Source organism: Emydura macquarii, unplaced genomic scaffold, assembly GCF_026122565.2.
Source record: "Emydura macquarii macquarii isolate MOO-44397 ecotype Brisbane River unplaced genomic scaffold, CSIRO-AGI_Emac_v2 contig_3451, whole genome shotgun sequence".
Lineage (NCBI taxonomy): Eukaryota > Metazoa > Chordata > Testudines > Chelidae > Emydura > Emydura macquarii.
In genome coordinates this window covers 1,458,421-1,477,594 of record NW_027133588.1, presented here as the reverse complement: position 1 = coordinate 1,477,594, position 19,174 = coordinate 1,458,421, and the positions used below count along the sequence as shown (strand labels likewise).

The following is a 19,174-nucleotide window of genomic DNA, read 5'->3' as shown; positions in this document are numbered from 1 at the left end:
TGTCCACACCCTGAGCTTCTCCTGAGTTTACATTACAGTAGGCTGCAGAGCACAGCCCACTGCTGCTTTCAGATAAATACATGGGGGGACTTGAACGAGGGGGCTGAAAGAGAGTGATAGGGAAGGGGAGGTGTTGCTGTGTTGCCGCAAAAGCTGTGTCTCTCTTTGCAAGAGCCCATCTGGAGGGAGCACACAGGTGCTGGAACTAACAGTGCTGTTGCACCACCTGGCTTGACGTGGTTTCCATTATATACAGGTTTACAGTTTGAGTCAATAGCTCTCAGCATTCCTATTATAAAAATTGTTCCAGCACTCCTGAGGGAGCATATTCGCTCCTGACTCAAATTCGTTTATTTCCTTTATTTATCATGCTACAAAGACTGACCACAGTGGAATACAAAGGGATTTGAGGTAGGGAAAGAGAACCCCAGTTTAACTTCCCTAACACCATCTGCTCGCCATCTCTATTTGTTGCATCCACCTGTTGTTTCCCATCCTATACTTAGACAGCAAGCTCTGTGAGGCAGGGATCCCGTTTGTCTGAGGTGTGTACAGCACTACACAACAGAATCCTGATCCTGGATTATGGCCTTGAAGCACCATTGCAATGCAAATGATAAGCAATAATAATCGTGACCTAACATCTATGTTGCTAGTGAAAAAGGCCCCCTAAGTCTCTCCCCACCCGCCTAGACATATCAGATACCCCAGTGTTTGGGGAAGAGAGGGGAATCCTGGGTGATGCTGCAGCAGTAATATACAACTCTTGGAAGATGCCTGAATCCTCCCTTATTTTTATTCATTTAGGGAAGAAACCTACACAGTAATTGAGTGAAGGCTGCTAACCAACATGCAACATGCCAACACAAGCACGATGGAACAAGGAAATGAAAACGTAAGACATCAGCAATCCACAGATCATCTGGAAACTCACTAATAATGCAGGCTCCTCATAGACCACACTGCAAACTTTAACAACATAGCTCCATAATGCATGGACTGGTTCCCTCTCCACCCTGTACTTTGTGCAAAGTGAGTACAAGGTGAGTGTCTAACTCTTTGTACTGCTGTACACTTTCCCAAGTGTCTGGCAGGTGGGTCTTGCCCACATGCTCAGGGTCTAACTGATCGCCATATTTGGGGTCGGGAAGGAATTTTCCCCCAGCTCAGACTGGCAGAGATCCTGGGGGGTTTTCACCTTCCTCTGCAGCATGAGGCATGGGTTACTTGCAGGTTTAAACTAGTTTAACTGTAACTTGAAGTCTTTAAATCATGTTTTGAGGACATCAGTAACTCAGCCAGAGGTTAGAAGTCTACTACAGGAGTGGATGGGTGAGAATCTGTGGCCTGCAATGTACAGGAGATGAGATGAAATGACCATGATAGTCCCTTCTGACCTTAAAGTCTATGAGTCTATTAATCTAGAGTCTATGCAAGGTGAGGCAAAATGAACCATCACCCGCCCTGTAATTGTAACCTTAACTCTGACATTGGTGGGCTGTATGCAGTTGTGAGTGAGGCATGTTCCCACCAGCTTATCTATCCTTTGTTCAGTTAGCTGAGTTAGCTTTCAGCACATGATTAGTGTAAATCATTGCACTGATCTGTACTCCAGAATCTGATGTTCAGATCACAGCCTTTACCTGCCATGAGACAATTCTAATGAATTCCATAAACACATGTTAAGTTTGCCTGGCTAGCAAACAACACAAGTTCTAGAGTGTGAATTTCTATTTATTACAAACACACATACCGTACATAGCCCAACACAAACAGACACACAATCCAAAAAGACCAATCGTTCTCACTTGAGCCTCATACAAGATAAGACTTTTTTTTAAAACCACACTAAACTAAAAATTACACAACACAGCACATTACAAACTAGCTCATTAGATTTTGGTGCCACCTTTCAAATGAATGGCTTACGATGAATATATGTACGCATGCTAACATATAGGATTCCAGAACTTTGTTCTAGCTGTAAGAGCAAATCGAAAGCCAACCTGAACTGTGGAGCTGCTGATGTGCTTCGATGCTATGGAGCGACTGAAGCTATCTATCCACTGCCCCCTCTGCAGCTGTTGGTCTGGAGGAGAGATGGATTCAGTCTGCCAAGCTCTACATTGCCACAGTTCCACCATATTTTGGTGCATGGTTTTGGTTTGGGCATCTCTCCAATGTGGAAGGGACACCGAAGGATCTCTGTGCAGTCTAACCCGCAGAATGTTCTTTGGGTATGTCTACACTACAGGTAGGAATGAGCCTCCCAGCCCAGATAGATAGACATGTGCTAACACGGCTTGAGCTAGTGAGCTAAAAATGGTTGTGTGGACGTTGCAGCACCAGCAGAGGCTCGGGCTAGCCACTGCAGCTCAAGACCATCCTATCCTATGAGGCAGCTAGTCAAAGCCTCCACCTGTGCTGCAACAAGACATACCCTTTGATGACACACTGGGTTCCCACAGACATCAGTGGGCAATCAGTACATGAATCAATGGCCCTCTCTGTGTAACATAGGACAGAGGAAGAAAGCCCCACTCCCATGGGCAGGACAGAGATCCATGACAGCACGCAGCCGGGATCAACTAATTGTTCCCTCTAGTTCAGGGGTGTCAAACTCACTGATGGTGGCAGGCCACATTTTCATAAACTGCACTTCAGCAGGACACAGTTCTGCTGGTGCACCCCAAACCTCCCCACTTATGCTCCCTGACATCTCAGTCTTCCACCCACACGCAGCTTCAGCATTGTATCTCAGTGCTGCCTATAACATCTCTTGTTCTTCCTGAGTGTCATCTGTCCCCCACCCTGCTCTGACTTTCTGCACCTTCATCTGGACCTGCAGCACCTCCTGCTATCCCACTTCTGTGCCTTTCCCAGACAATGGCTCTAGCTGGGTCAGATGATGGGATACTTTTGTGATGTGCTTAAATCTCCACTAGAGATTGGACCCACCCAATCTCATTTCACGCGTAGCCTGTTTTCTATATGTGGAAAGACAATGAATTAACCCTTGTGCCATGTAGGTCTTTCTCCCTGTCACAGCATCTCCACCGCGACCAGTCGATCATGAGGAGGTTAGGGGCAAGGTGGAAAATATTTAAGCTTCATTTTAATAAGACATGATGTATTGCAGCCCAAGAAATCCCAACAGGGATATTTCCAGCAACACCTTTGCCCTTGCTTGATTTCCCGCTACATCAGCAGTAGATTGCATCCCCAGGGAAGGTGTGGGGGACTCTGCTAATTTGGCTATGGCCTGTACATGTGTCTGGTCTTTACTTGCCAGCCACAGCAATATTCACAGATCCATGGACACTGACCAACTCCTTCCATTCAAAGACCCATTGCTTCCTTCCAATGGTCAATGACAGTGGTGAGTGGTAGAATGAGCCACCTGGGGAATCATTTTCTTACTCTATAGACCTCATTAAAACATTCCGCTGGTGTTGTATGAAAAGCAGTGTTCCATCCAGGTGCTGTTATCTTCAAACCTGGAGAAAAACCTATGATATAGTCACTTGCTTTCCTGTCCTTTATGTTGACAGGCTTGTTTCTGGCAATGCCCTCCTGCCAGCTTCCTTGTGTTCATTGCCACATCACACTAGAGATGGGTGCAATCCACCAAGCTCAGGTACAGATCCAAACTTCCCCACAGTTTGTGGCTGTTTAGCTCCAGGGGGTTGGACTCATTTCTCTTTGCATCTCACAAGTGGCATATGATTCTGTACACTCAAGCCAGGGCACAATACAGCTAGGCCATAGAATCCTGTATCATTGTATCTGTGAGTGATGTTATAGCCATGGATGTTATAAGCAAACAACCCCCACCCCCCATCCCTCATTCACTAGTGTGAACAACAGCTGGGACTCAGTATCACCAGGCACTGCTCTATCAGTGACGATATTAAAAAGCAATGGCACTACCATAAGGCTTTGCTGAAACCGTCTTAAGTGTGCTCCTCAAATGAGAGGGCTGTTCCTTAGAAGAATAAAGACCCAACACAAAGCATGGCAATGCCTCTGTTTATTACTTTTGCATAGATGAAAGCAAGAATGCAGCACTATTAGGTCCCATGGCCACCCTTGCTTGAACCCTGAGAACATTCTGAACACATCTCACCAACTGCTCATTGCCCAGGGCTGGTTCTTTTTGGCAAGTCACTTGAGCCCTTGTGCATCAGTACTGACCTAGGCTGGAAAACAGGGATCGAATGAAGGCCCCTCTCTGAGGAGCAAATACTGTCACTTGACATTGGAGCTGAGTTTTCATGGGGAAAGAGGATATAGAACAAGAAGTAATGGCAGACTGGAGGGAGGAACAAATTAGTGGTGAAAGTGTGTGGCGGGCTGTGGACTGGAGAGGGCAGGACAGGAACAGCAGGCTGCCCGATGTGTATACTAAGACGCATTTATTGGTATGCAGGCACACAGTTATAGGCCATGGGTCAAGTTCTGCTCCAGCCAGGGAAAATCTAGAACAACTTCACTGACTTAAAAGCAGTCACTCCTGAGTTGCAACAGTGTTAAATCAGCACACAATCTGGCCCTCCGTGAGCATGCTGCAGGGACACACCAGCGGGCTGCATCTCAAACAGCCACATGGCAGGGTCAGGCTGTGCTGGGTAGGAGTGAGGTGGAGTCATGTAGCAGCAGATGTCCCCAGAGCTCCCTCCTGTGCCCTGAGAGAGTGCAGGCTCAAGTTCCTACTCCCTCTCTGAAGGGCAGCACACAATCTGCTCTGCACCAGCTAAGCTCTACCACCCGAGCCAAGCCCCCCGATCCCTGCTGGATTGGCCTTGCATGGTGCCTGTACGCCCCATGCAAATTGGGGCTGGTCCCTGTGTTAGTTAGGGGTGAAGCCTCCTCATTCCTTCTCTTCCCCCTGCTTCCATATCCAGTTTGGGCCAACCAGGATCAAGCCCAGAGGGTGTGTTGCATAATGCGCTTGTGTCCCAGTCACAGGGCTGCTAGTAGCACAGGCCAGCCAATAAGGATGAGCTGGCCTGATCACGATATCAGCACCCAGCGCAAAAATGCGACACAGAAGACAACTCACAGACATGTTGCACGTCAATGCTGAGCACGTGTGCTGGCGAGCGAGGACCGGCACGTGAGCCAATGAAAATCTCCTCTTTGCTCCGCAGCAGTTAGACCCTGTCTCCCTCTGGCCCGTTCACCCCTTGCTCAGTGGGGTTTCGGAGTGGGGCTTGCAGATCAGTTCTGGCTGCAAAACCCTAGCAAGCCCCCCAACCGAAATGGCTCTTCAGCAAATGTCCGTTATACAAAATGCCTCAGCCCTGGCTACATCTTGCCTTGGAAACCTCGCTGTGTATAAACAGGAACTGCATTAGCTCCTGAGCTGTGTGCGAGTTACAAATAAACAGTATTTGGAGGTTGTCTGTTCCTGCCAGGAATGGATGTCAGACCTCACAGTATCTGAATAAGAGCAAGCATGAGACATGTTATAAAGAGAAGTAGCCCTCTGCAGCACTGGGGTGGTGTCACACTGGCTGGATTGGGGAGAGGGGGACATTTAGTATATTGTTTGATATCAGTATGTCAAAATCATAATAATTCATGTGAGATATGCCATGTCAGGTACTGTTAGAAAGGCTATAACACCATCATGTGCCAGCAATGCCCCTCTGCCATGGACATTGGCCAAACCGGACTGTCACTACGCAAAAGAATAAATGGACACAAATCAGACATAAAAAATGGTAACATCCATAAATGAGTCGGAGAGCACTTCAATCTCCCAGGACACACTCTAGCTGACTTGAAAGTTGCCATACTTCTACAAAAAAACTTCAAAAACAGACTTCAGAGAGAAACTGCAGAGCTGGAACTCATATGCAAACTTGACACAATTAAACTGGGTCTAAATAGAGACTTGGAATGGTTATCTCATTACAAGAAGTAATTGTCACTTTTCACACATTCTCACCTTCTAATCAGTGGTTGTGAATAGGCATCAACTACTCTAACTGAATGGACTTTGCTTATACCTAACTTCCCCATTGTTGTTCCTTACCCTTGGATGTATATATATACCTCCTATCTGATTTCTATTCCTTACATCTGACGAAGTGGGTTACAGCCCACAAAAGCTTATGCCTTCAGAAATTAAATTTGTTAGACTTTAAAGTGCTACAGGACTCTCGTTGTTTTATTTTATTTTATTTTTTTATAAAATACGAATGAAATTTAAGCCTTTGGGGGTTTTGTGCCTGCTGCCACACCTGGTAACTCAACCCTTCCACTGCCAGTGACCCTCACTCACACCTATTACCCGCACCAAAGTCCGTCTTGGCTCTTTATATTGTCAGCTCTCCAGGATAGGATTCTCTCTTCCTCTGTGTTTGCACAGAACCTAGCACAATGGAGCTCTGATCATACTGGGGGACTATAAGTGCTGCCATAACATAAGCAATACTAAATACGTCTCTCTGAATTTTCCTGTGTTGGGACTGAGCAGGTGAGACTACGGAGAAGGAGGCAGGTCGTTTGCATTCCGGAGAGTGCCAAAGGGCTGAGCCACCAACTGAACTAGGTGAGAGAGTCCAAGCTTATCATGAAGGGCGGCACAATCAGGAGACACACTAAGCTCTGACAGATGCACAGATGATGAATGAAGCTGGTATAATGTGACAGGACAAGAAAGCACCTGGGGAGCCATTCAGCCTAGTCCCGAGCAAGAGATAGCCTTCCCTGGGCAGGTTAGCGGGTGATCAGGCTGAGGGGAGCAAATAGCTAGAGTAACAGTCAAAAGGAAAATGCTGAAAGGTGGGTGGTCAGGCTAGTGAACATGGTTGGTTATTCAGTAATGAAGAACACGTCCAGGCCTATCTGTGACCCACTGGAAGAAAACAGAATAGGATGATGATGCTTCCCAAATGCCAAGACAAGAGATGTGATAAGAAGGGCAAAGGACAGCCAGGAGGATGCTGCGGAATTCCTGTTTATTAAACCACACAAGGGAACCAGGAGGAGAGGCAGAAACAGCCTAAAAGCCCTGGGAGGAGCTGATCCTACTGATGCCAAGTGTGAATAGAGACAGATGAAAGCTGATACTGCAGAACAAGTGGTGCCATTAGCATAAAGAGGAGGGTTTGGGATTTCCAGAGTACTGGAATGCTTGCTTTGTGCAATGAAAAGCAGAAGTTTGGATTAGGATCTCCATCTGAGCAGATGGACCCCCTGGGTTGAGAAGTGCCAGGGCTTGTTAGGCACACTTTAGCTTTCTCTTAGCTACACAATTCTGCCCTGAGTATCCAGTCTGAATAATGCTAAAAAAAACCCAGAGATGTTCTGGGACAAAGGGTAAGTAATAGGAGTATTAAAGGGATATTAAATACACCTCGGTTTCTCTGCACAGATGGAAGGAATGTGGAAAATAATCAATGGCACTAGATGTGATAGCAAACCATAGAGAGTGTGGCCTACTGGGTGTGCCCACACTTGGAGAGATGAGTGTCCGGGATGGACTGTTAGTCCTGAGGAGCGCAAAACATACCTGGGAAAGACAGAAAGGGAAGGAGAGGTGATGAGGTGGCTCGCTGGAGTCACACTGTGCCTGGCCTTCTGAGGGTAGACAAGATGATGCATGGAATGTAAGAAGCCTTTTCCCACCTTGCGTCCCTTGACAGAGGCCAGATCTTTGTTCATCTTTTTGCTAACTTAGCACAATAAGCCAGGGTCCCCAGCAAAGCTGTAAATGCCAAAAAGGGAGGGAAATCAGCAGCACACAGTGGACCTGGGATCTCCACCTCCAAAATGCAGGTTTCTATCACTTGAGATAAAAGAGTAACTCTGTTTCCTGGTAGTAGTAGTAGGCTCTTATTTTCTCTGTGGAAAGGAGCCCAGGACACATTTAGCCAGTCTGTTACATAAAAATAAAGATAGAGAGATGGAATCAAGATGGGGTGAGATGAAATAGCCCAGCCACTAAGTTGTTTTTTTAAATCAATCTTTCACAAGGAAAATAAAAGGAAAAGTCTGAGGACAAGAACGAGGCAAAGTAACACAAACATTGTCAATAGAGCTTCAGACAAAAAGCAGGAAAGAGAACGGTTGATAAAATTGACTCTGTACAAATCAGCAGGTCTGGATAATATGTATCCCAGGGATTTAATAGAATTAGCTAATGAACTTACTGAACTACTGGGATTTACTCATAAAAGTCATGAAGAACAAGGCATAGACCAGATTTATTTATTGTCTTTATTAATGATCTGGAAGCAACAGTAAAGAACTCATTGATTAAATTTTCAGATGATACTAAGTTTGAAGGTGTTGTTCTCAAAGACAGAGAAATGGCTCAAAGGGTCCTAAAGAGGTTAGAAATGTGAGCAGAAAATAAAGCGAATGCGATTCAACAATGAAAAACATCTAGGTGGAAACAATCTGAAGCACAGATGTACAATAGGAAGGAGACATCTGGAAGGCGGCAGTGCTATACAAGATCTAAGTGCAATAACGGGAAGCAAGGGAGACATGAGCTTCCCATGAGATACAATGTCAAAGAATGGAGTTTGGGCTGCATATCCAAAGGCATCGCATCACTGGCCAAGGGAGAATTGCCTTATGATACAGGTGAGGTTACAGGTACAATGATCACCTGGGTTGTGCAGTCCTTCCTCTTCTCTGGGCTCATCATATCTCACATCTCCTCCCTCCACACTATATATTTTGCTGCTGGCAAGATGATCTCCCACTCCGCTAATTGAGCACTTCTCTGAACTACGGTGGCTCCTAATCCGCTGTTGCATCCAGCTGCTTATCCTTACATTCAAGGCTCTTAACATCTCTGTCTCCTATCTGTTTTCCCTCCACTCTTTCCAGATCTCTGCCTATTCCCTATGCCATAGCTTCTCAACCTGTGGTACACATATCTCTGGGGTACATGAGACACAGGAAGGAGGTACCTGGGGAAAAACAGAGTGAAGGGGAGGCAGGCAGCAGCTGCCAACTTTTGGGGAAGCTGGGCAGCTGCAGCCCACTTCCCACCCGGTCCCAGCTCCCAACTGGGAGGCATGTGGCAGCCCCCGGCTTCTAGGGGAGGTGGGCAGCAGCCCCCGCTTCCCACCCAGTCAGAGCTCCCAGCTGGGAGGTAGGTGGTAGCTGCCAACTTCTGCTGGAGGCGGGCAGCAGCCCCCCGCTTCCCACTGGGTCCCAGTTCCCAGATGGGAGGTGGGCTGCAGCAGCTGGCTTTTGGGAAAGACACACAGCAGCCCCCGATTCCCACTGGGTCCCAGTTCCCAGCTGGGAGGTGAGCGGCAGCCACCTGCTCTTGGAGGAGGCGAGCAGCAGCCCCCCGCTTCCCACCAGGTCCCAGCTCCCAAGTGGGAGCTCGGTGGCAGCCTCCTGTGTCTCATGAGCTGGGCTAGCAGCTGGGTGCAGCCACTTGCTCCCCAGCTTTGAGCTGAGGGACAGCCTCCAGCGCCCCGGCTTGAAGATGGGCAGCAGCCACCTGCCCACATCCCTGGGTCCCAGCCAGCGTGGAAGCCTCCTCTGCCCCAGCTTGGATTGGTTGGCAGTCGCCCACCTCCCAGGCTAGCAGCCAGGTGGCAGCCATCTGCAACTTGCCCAGGTGGAAGCCCCCCTCCCAAGCTCAAAGCCCAATATCCAGAAAACTTGTCAATTTCACTGCTCTAGCTGTCTAACTATGACAGCCCCAGATTTTACCAGTTACCCTCTTTTTCCTCTCTCTCTCGCCCTCATTCCCTGTCTCTCTCACCCCTTCCTCCTCTCAAATCTATGGCAAAAAATTTGGCATGGCCTTTATATTCCCCAGCATTGGCATGCCACTCAAAACTTCCTAGCTTTGGCCAACATCAACTCTAGACCAGGTACATACTTGAGTTGTGCACCCTTGGTGTAAAAGTGGCAACCCTATCCACATTAGATCTGACATCTGTCATATCATGGCCTTATATACTCAGCCCTTCTTCCAACATATGGCTCACATTAGTCTGTAAATATAAAATCCCATGGAAAAGGGTTGGGGTACCCTGTGTTGGCGTACTTATTAAAATTTTCAGAAGTAGGGGGTACTTGCTACTTAAAAGGTTGAGAAACACTGCCCTATTCCACCAGTTCCCAACCTGTGGTCCACGAACCCCTGGTGGTTGGCAAGGCTACTGCAGGGGGTCCATGGGAAAGAAAATAACATCCTCACCAAGGAAATGTACAATTTAAAATAAAACTAGTAGCATGTGGTGGTCCGCAAAATGTTTAGAGGTTGAAAAGGGGTCCACACACTTGAAAAGGTTGGGAACCGCTGCCCTATGCTGCACCCAAAGTGAGCAAAGGAAAATGTATCATGAAACAAAACGTCTGAGGTCTTAGAAATACCCTCCACAGGGAAGTAATAAAAGCTCCACTGTTTGATCCATTTAAAAACAAGAGATGAGATGAGCCACATACCTGCATCCAAACTTTCCTTTAGGTTGGGAGTGTTTGGCTCTCAGGCTCTTGTTTGGGTCCATCTCTGTTTAAAATGTGACTAGATAAAGCTCCAGAGTGTAATCATGATACAAAAAATATGGAGCCTATTAAGAACAATAACATTATAGACATCCACAGAAGACCAGAATCTTGGCTAACCTTAGGCTTAGGCCTTAAAACACATCAAACCGCAAATGCAGTTTCTGTGTGTCATACAGAGGAGATGTAGACTGTGTTACTACCACAACCAACTAGCCAGGCTTCACCACAGGCTTTTGCTAAATTGGGAAGTAACTTTCTGTTACCTTTTTCTTCTATTTTATAAATTTGTAATGGAAATACAATCGATCAAGCTATCCTATCACAAGGTATAGTATTATTACTAAATAAAGACAAAAAGGTGCCAATTAAGATTAATAAACTAGATCAGACAATAAAAGCTATTTAAAGCATTCAGTAACAGACTCCTTCAGTTTGGGGAAGTTTCATTGCCTTGGCAACCTCACCACCAATTCCAAAAATACTTCTTACCATGCTGTCTATTTAAACAGGGATGTGATCAATAAGAGATATATAACTAATCTTTAATAAAGGTATATATACAAAGTATTTGTTTTGTATGGAAGAACCTAATACAGTCAAATGGTATGTTGAGACGCCAATATGAAATGTAAATCTTTAAACTTTGACAAGGTTACTAGCCTAGTGAATGGGTGGAAGGAGTAATTGTGTTATATCTTGATTTTAATAAGGCTTTGGACACAGTCCCATGTGACACTCTCATAAGCAAACTAAGGAAATGTGGTCTGTATTAAATTATTATAAAGTGGGTGCACAACTGGTTGAAAGACTGTATTTAAAGAGTAGTTATCAATGTTCTGCTGTCAAATTGGGATGAATATCTAGTGGGGTTCCACAGGGATCAGTCAAGGTCCCTTCCAGCTCTGCATTTTTAGAATTCCATTATATGAATCAACCAAAATATTACAAAATCTAAATGACTCAGAAAGCATAATTATCTGTACGATTGGCAGTTACACAGAGAAAGTTTTGCATATTAATCGATCCCACTAAGCCAGCAGGCATATAACTTATGGCCCAACATTTCTTATACAAACTGATATAGCATAAGATGTCTTGCACAAAAAATACTGGAATTTTCCAAATCAAATTTCAAGAAGCAATACAGAAGAGGCCTCATTTTCTTGTTTGAGGTGAGACAGGACACAGCTTGTACCTGCATAGGTCACTGTCCGATTGGCCCACATCAGTTTTGCCAAAAAGAGTAATTGGACTATGCTGCTCATTAGAAAATGTATAAAACATCCTGTGTTGCTCAACACGTTGCTCCCTGAAGCCAAAACATCTGGATGAGAAAGACTGTGAGAAGGATTGTCATTGCCTGACCAATGAAAGCACCCTTAGCTGCTAACAATTAAAGTTGCTGACAAGAACTCTATTAACTCTGTTTTATAAAATCCTATCTAAGGAGATTGCTGTAAAATCCGGAAAGAGAATAGGAATACAGTTGTCATAACACCTTGAGCAAATCACCTCAAGGAACTCTCTAGATAAGAAACCAGCCATTGCAATTGTGGAGATGAGTTCCAACTAATAAGCCGCAACATGACTTTTATCCGTTTATTTTTACCCACATGACAACTTGGTTATGTTAAAATAAATGCTTCTCAGAAAGTACACACCTGAGTTAAAACCCTCTGAATGACTAATATGTATGTTGTGTGCTTTTATTTCACTAACAAGTTTAATCTTAGTTGTCTAGAAGTTACGGTAAATCAATAAGTAATTGAAAGCATTGAGGTGGGAGAAATGCATTACATTACCAAAGCATAGTACTATTTGTAAAAGGAAACTATGCTCCCCCCCAGCAAGTTACTGCAGGGAACCCTGAGTGTTTCAAATAGTTCAGACTAAAATCACATTCTGTGACAAAAAGAAGAAACTCTAAACTGACCTGTAAACTACTGATCTAACCACTACTTGAAGCTTTGCTTAAAGTGTCATGAGCGTTTACAGCACTAGTGAAATTCGAGAGAAATTAGACCACTTTCAAAATGATTATCTATCTATTTTATTTTGGATTTAATGTGTGACAGTCTTGCATGTGTAAGTGGCAACACTTAGCTATGAGTATCACCTGGACAAGGTCATACTAAAGGTCATATCAACTGAATTAACATTCTTTGTTCATTAACTTGTCTAAATTTCTAAATTCTACTTTAGAATTGTTTCAGCTAAACTGACATGAATGGTCTCTTAATTCCTTCAGCAGATAAGCTTGATTGGAGATAAGAATCTATATTTAAGGATCCATAGTTCCACTTGATACTAAAATCACTTGCCCAGACTAGCACAGAACTAGGATAACATTTTGCCTTTGTAAGAAGATTGTGATTAAATCTTGACTTAATTGAACTGAATTATCTCTTTTAAATTGTAACATCCCATATTGAGTTCAATTATTTTTTTAATATTGCAAACACTATCATATAACCAACTTTATTTTACTTTCTGTAATTTCTTTTTTGCTATTTTGACTAATAAAACTGATAAACGTATAATAATTCTCCAGGCTGAACTTTAGCTAAGGAATCAAAGAACCAAAGGACAATAAGAAACACACAACTGGTTAAATTATTTAACCAATGGGTGTTTTATAGCCTATCCTTCTTAGAGGGTTTATAGCTTAGGGAACAACCCTGCCCTGGAAACCAAAGAATAGGTTGGATGATCTAATAGGTTCTATCCACCTTCAATTTCTATTGCTGAGCTATCAGAGCGAGAAGCGAAGCTAAGTGACTGTGATCCACTATCTGAGCTCTGAGTAAGGCACATTCTGTTTCCAGCAAAGGAGAAACAAATACTTTTTACAAAAACCTCTCTTCCTTTCATATCTCCCATCCCTACACATGCCATCAGCAAGGAGCACAATGTCCCAGATCACTACCCAGGGAGCCATCTCTTGATAGGCTAGAGAAGCTTTGCTGGAAAAAGACATTTTGTTTGTAATCCTATGGTTCTCTACAACCCCACCCAGACTCTAGAACTTTGTCCACCTGGTTGGGATTGAAGCCTGTTCTGATGACTGCTGATGATTGCGGTGAACTCTTCTCCTAACAGCAACTAAGCCAGTCAGCTGGGATGCCGCAGAACTGGATAGACACAGACCAAGAAACAGAATGCTATGTGAAGCCTCTGTTTATATGTTTTTTTATTTGGCCATCAACCTATTAGACCAATTGGAGCCCTTGTGAACTGGGTGGCCCTCTAGGCATGCTGGAGAACCCCATCACAGAAAGTTATGCTTTTAGGACCCACCACCCTCAGATGGCTTTTCTGGCTAACCTAGGAGGTGGCACATGGGTATTGCCCTTGGGCCTCTTCTTATTTATTCATACCTGAATTTTGGATGCATACTGCAGCTCCCAGGATTAGCCTCCACACATGACCCTGCTCCTGAAGATTCAGACTCTCAGTAGCCGCCAGTGCCAGTGATGTCAGATAATATAGCTCCTGACAGCTCCAAGAAGGTCTGCAAAGACCCTGCAGCTAAACCAATGCACCACTCACAGGAACACCCTACTCCTCTCTCCACTGACACCAGCAATCACACGGTGGTGAGACATCATCCTCTCCCGCCTCAGGCCTGGGCATCCCAAAACAACAACGGAGGGAAACGGAACCACTCCAGTGCAAGGAACAAGGGAACATTCAGAGCATGGGGGAGATGCAGCCGTGAGGCACTAGCCCTTTAAGAAGGGGAACCTACTTGTAATGTGAGAGGTGCCTGTTTTAACCTAGTCTGATTTGTGACTGGTGGGGAAAATCCAAAGGTCCCTCCCTCAGCAGCAGTTTATTAAATATAGTAGTAGCAGAGCCCTCGATTGAAAACAGATAGGCTCTGTCTGTGGCTGTGCCTCCTGCTCTTTCCCCTCTCTCGCTGTTTGAGGAATGCTAGCGGCTAGTCCACTCTAGGTTACACCATGGGGTCCAGCAATCTTCCCACAGCACTGTTGCTGCTCCAGCTCAGCCTACAGATGCAGCCCCTCCACGCAGGACCAGAGTCTGGAGGTAAGTTCCCTCACGCAAAGTCACTTGCTGCTGGTTAGAGCGCGGCTTTTTGGAGGATGGCCGGGAAAACATGGCCAATGCCAGGGAAAGGCATGGGGCACAGAGCAGATAAAAATCAATGAGGAGAGTTGAGAGTAGACTGGAGAAAGATTAGCCCTCAAACCCTGACAGTTCCATGGTGGGACTGCAGCTGCAGGAAGAAAAAGAAGGGAATGAACTCAGGGGGGGATTCATCTCAAAGCTTAGACAATCCAAATATTCAGACAGCAGCTGCAGGCAGCAAATAACGGGACTGGTTTCAGGGCCAGCTCTCTGCACCCCAGCCCTGGGGCATCAGGAGAAGTACAGATTTCAAGGCAATTAAACTTCTGTATCAGACAGCCCAGCACCAGGATCAGAGATTCAGTAGGGTCCACTGCAAAGTGATGAGATCTCAGTCTCTCACTGCATGTGCCTAGGATCCAGGAAACAAGCTGCTTGTTTCAAAACAGGGTTTTCCTAGCAGGCTGGTTGTGCTGTAAACCCCCTTCTGTTGGGGAATGCAATTCAATCAAGTGTTCAATAGGGGACCAGAGGTTTTCACCATGCTCGTCTCTGAAGGAGCCATCCTTGAGTAAGCAAGCTATATTAAGTGTGCATGTGAACCTGACCTTCACCATTAGAATCAGTAGTTTTGTGCTCCATCATAGGGGTGGATGGGCTGGGCTTGGTTTACTTCTCCTGTTGCTGTTAGCAGAGCACTGCTCAAACTCTGGAAGGGTGGGGGAATGAATGGGGTGAAAGCAAAGTGAACGCTGTCCCTGCTCTTTGACTTTGTGGTATTGGTGCTGCACTGCAGGGATGGACCATCTAGACATCCTATATATCTCCCTAAAGAGTGCAGAGCCTAGGAGTAACAGCCCTCTGTCCATGTCTGGGCTTTGGATTAGAACTGTAATGCTGTGCAGAGTCAGGTTTTCACCCAAAGCACAGTGGGTGGCTTACTATCATCAGTAATGGAGAGAGGATGTGCTGCTTGTGCACTTGTGTTTCACCTCCTGGAATCTGTCTTGTCTGGCCTGCAGTCTTCATCTATCTCCCTAATAGGTGCTCACATACCAGGGTGATGGGCACCAGTACACAATCTCTGAATATAGCTGGTTTATAGCTACGCTACATGCACTTACAAATAAACATTGCAGTGTATTCTCCAGCTGAATATTTGGGTGCAAACTCTAGCCTCCAGAGAAATCAGGAACCCAGCTGTCACAGATAACTCAGTATCTCCTCTCCCTTAGAGAAGGGTGTGCCCCCGGATTGACATTGAGGTGCATTAGTAGAAGCAGAAAAATGGAAAGCTACCACATCAGATGTGACCTGTGCAGTAGAAGGCACAGCAAGTAACGGCACAGAGTGAGGGCTTGATCTCTGTCCCAGCTAGAAGGGGATACAGCAGGGCCTGGAGCAGAGAGAGAGAGAGAGAAAGAGAGAGAGACACAGGGAATGAACCAGTCTCTGTTCAGCCAGTTAGGGTTACTGCCAGGCACAGGATAGGCGGGAACACAGAGCATTGATTTATACTTAAGTTTCCCTCAGGAACTGGCCAGGTTTTACCACACAGCACTTGGCAGATCTTAGAGCTGTTGGTGCCCCTGCTCCAGCGCCTCTTGCTGAAATTCCACTGTCCTCCTCTTTGTCTTTTCTCCTTCATCCATATCCCTCACATCTGCCAGGACAGTAATAAATAAGAGAAATAGGCACATCACCCAGCTCAGACTAAGGATGATATTGACATGCTGGCCTCATCTGTTTCTGAGCTAGCCTGCTGATGCTGGGTAGCTGCTCCTCCTCCTTACACACAGCCTTGGTTGAACATCTTCAGCCCTTTCTCCTCTGACTCCACCACAGCTGTGCCCTGCCTTCCTGCTTCCCACTCCACGCAAAAGGGTGACATGCTTAGGAAAGCTTTCATCATCTCGCCTCCTTAGGTTTGAGGTTGGCTACACTAGTCACAAAGCATTGTTTCTATCCCTAATTGGATGATTGAACTTTTATCCAGGATGGTCATGAATATCCCTTATTCCACTAAGTGGTGCTAGCTGAAAGACATGAGGGTCCCAGGCAACATTTGCCAGGTTTGTGGCATCACCTATTTTATAGCCATTGGACTGGATGCAGTCAGTTAGCAGCATCTCCAGCTCTCACGGGGATGTACAGGCCTGCCCCTCAGGACAATTTCAATACATCTTATATAGTGCTCTGTGCAGTCAAGGACCCAAGCAGGATACACGCAGTGAGAAATAACAGCACAAGGCAGTGGAGGTGGGGACTGATGCTTATAATGAAAATGGATAAAAAGGGGGAATATTTTATAAAGCAAACAAAAAATTAATCTTTTCTCTAATTAGCAACTCCCCCGTACCTTACTGGTCACCCTTATATCCCTTGGGGCTCCACCCGGGACTGTAACAGTCCTGCCAGAACAGTTCTGAGAGCTCTGCTCTGGGCCAGAGCTGGTAGACGGGTGTGGGAGAAAAGTGCAGACGATAGACTAGGAACAGCCTTCAACAGCTGCTGGGATCCCGCAAACTGTGCTGCTTATAGAGATGTGGCCCCGCTCAGAGAACCTATGCTGAAGTCTAGGTGTATGAGACCTGGACAAAGCCAATCCAGCCCCCAGGTTGTCCTTGCCCCTGAAGAGTCTCCGCACTCACTGACAACCTAGGCAATGGCTGCAGCAGCATCCCCTGGGGTACTCTACAAAAGCAGCCATAGTGCTAACGGGGGTCAGCTGAGCTGCTTAACAACCCAGCGATCTCAGGAACAGGTTCCTATGGCAGTCGGTCCATTGAATCAGTGCTCTTGGTCTGAGCAGTGACTCCTTCTGTTTTCCCGCAGTACAGGTATAGCTTCCACAGCCAGGGCGAGAGGGGTCAGGTTCAGAGCCCAGCAGGCAATGAGCGCCGTGCAGCCCATCACAGACTTTGCCTGCCCTTCCCTCCCCTCACAGGAGACAGAGAGCAGTGACTGGTGCTGCTTAGAGAGCCAGCAAGTGAGAGGGAAGAAGTGCAGAGGGCTCCCTCTATCCCTCCCATTTCCCGCAAAAATCCACTAATGCTCCCCTCACGCTTCCTCTCAGCATATTTGGAAAGGGAGGAGGGGGTAGCAAGAGACTGCAAAAGCAAATATTTCCACCTTGAGGGAACACTTTGTCCTAGTGCGGACAGCCTCACTCCTTAGTTAAGCCCTGCCTGTGCAACGGCTCTCAAAGGACCAGGACACATTCCAAGGACTTCAGTGAATCATGAATTTCCGGTGTGAATGCTCGTACTCTGGGATTTACAGGCCTTTTTCTATATGCTCAGTGGCTTTTGGACACTCGGAGTAATGAACTACATGAGCTCATAGGTCAGGACAAATCAAACTTGGCACTTTCATTCTTAAAGCCATTCATGGCTCAGCTGTCTTACTATTCCACCAGCTCTTCTTACTGGTTTTCAAATGACTGCCAACTCTCCTGGCTGATCCAGTCATTCCTCCTTCAGCCTCTCTTTAAACCAGACCCAACCCTTCAGTGGCTCCCTCTGCCACTGAACCAAGGCAATTCCTCCTCTTCATTTGGCAGGGTTTTATATCTCCATCGCAGCTCCAAAGTTTGACTTGTACACCCGCATCAGCAGGTCCAAAAACTTCAACCACTTTGTCTTCTCTGTGGCTGCTTAGAAAAAGGTAAGTATTTTCCTGTGGGAAAACAAATTGAAAGAAATGAACTTCTTCTTCCCAAAAGATTTACTGGAATTTTTTTACTTTTTTTATTTAAAATAATTTTTCTGTTGTTCTCAGTCTTCAAAAACCCCCAAAGTTTCAATTTTTGGTTGAAAAACTGGGAAATTTTGAAAGAAGTTAAAATTTTTCTCAAAAACTTTTGTTTATAAAACAGACTGTTTTTTGTCTAAAAACCGAATAACAAGCCTGATGCTTCCCAGCCATTTTCTTCACCTGAACCTTCCGGATTAAGATTCAAAGGCAACCACCACCTTGACTTCTTGTGGTTGGGTGTCCTGTTCATTGCAAAATTCCTTGACACTCACAGTATCCAAGATAATTCTCATCAACCTTGCTTCTTTCCACAGGACTATGTGTATCCAGGAGGGGCTCATATTCATAACTATCTACTGCACACTATCTTCTGCCCAGGCATTTTCTACTCACCAAAATATTATAGTGGCTGGCAAGAAAAATTCTTCCTCTTCTGCTTTGTTATTGGGTAAAATGATCACTGTCCATCTACTTCTGATCTTTATCCACTGGACAAAGAACTAACCAGGGAGAGCCACTGCTTATTTCGTTGTCCAAGATGGCTCCAGTGTTTTTTCTGATACTCACTTTAGATGTTTCATAGTGCAACGCTCTTATTGTTTCCAAAGTATACAGTATCACCAGACTCCACCATCCAGCCATGCACATACCAAGGATGCTTAGTCAGTGGTTTCTTACTTCTTCTGCCAAATGCTGCCAGCTTCAAAATTCCAAGAACCCTGCCTCGTTCACTCACCCCAGCTTGTTCCTTTGGTGGGAGAGAATGGGTGTATGGGGAAGCTGACTGAGATGGGAAGACTGGAGGGTGCTGCAGTTTGGAGAATGCTGT

The 19,174-nt window shown here is 45.7% G+C and overlaps 2 protein-coding genes across 2 annotated transcripts in view; one reads left to right on the top strand and one right to left on the bottom strand.

Annotated features, from left to right (window-relative positions):
• CIMAP1C (ciliary microtubule associated protein 1C) overlaps positions 1–19,174 on the bottom strand; it is a 107,650-nt gene that overhangs the window by 15,016 nt on the left and 73,460 nt on the right. The gene's annotated exons all lie outside the window — the stretch shown is intronic.
• CSPG4 (chondroitin sulfate proteoglycan 4) overlaps positions 14,382–19,174 on the top strand; it is a 74,502-nt gene continuing 69,709 nt past the window's right edge. The window contains exon 1 of the mRNA XM_067534678.1: positions 14,382–14,547. Within this exon, the coding sequence (XP_067390779.1) occupies positions 14,460–14,547 (88 nt within the window). The 5' untranslated portion in view covers positions 14,382–14,459. The remainder of the gene's footprint in view (positions 14,548–19,174) is intronic.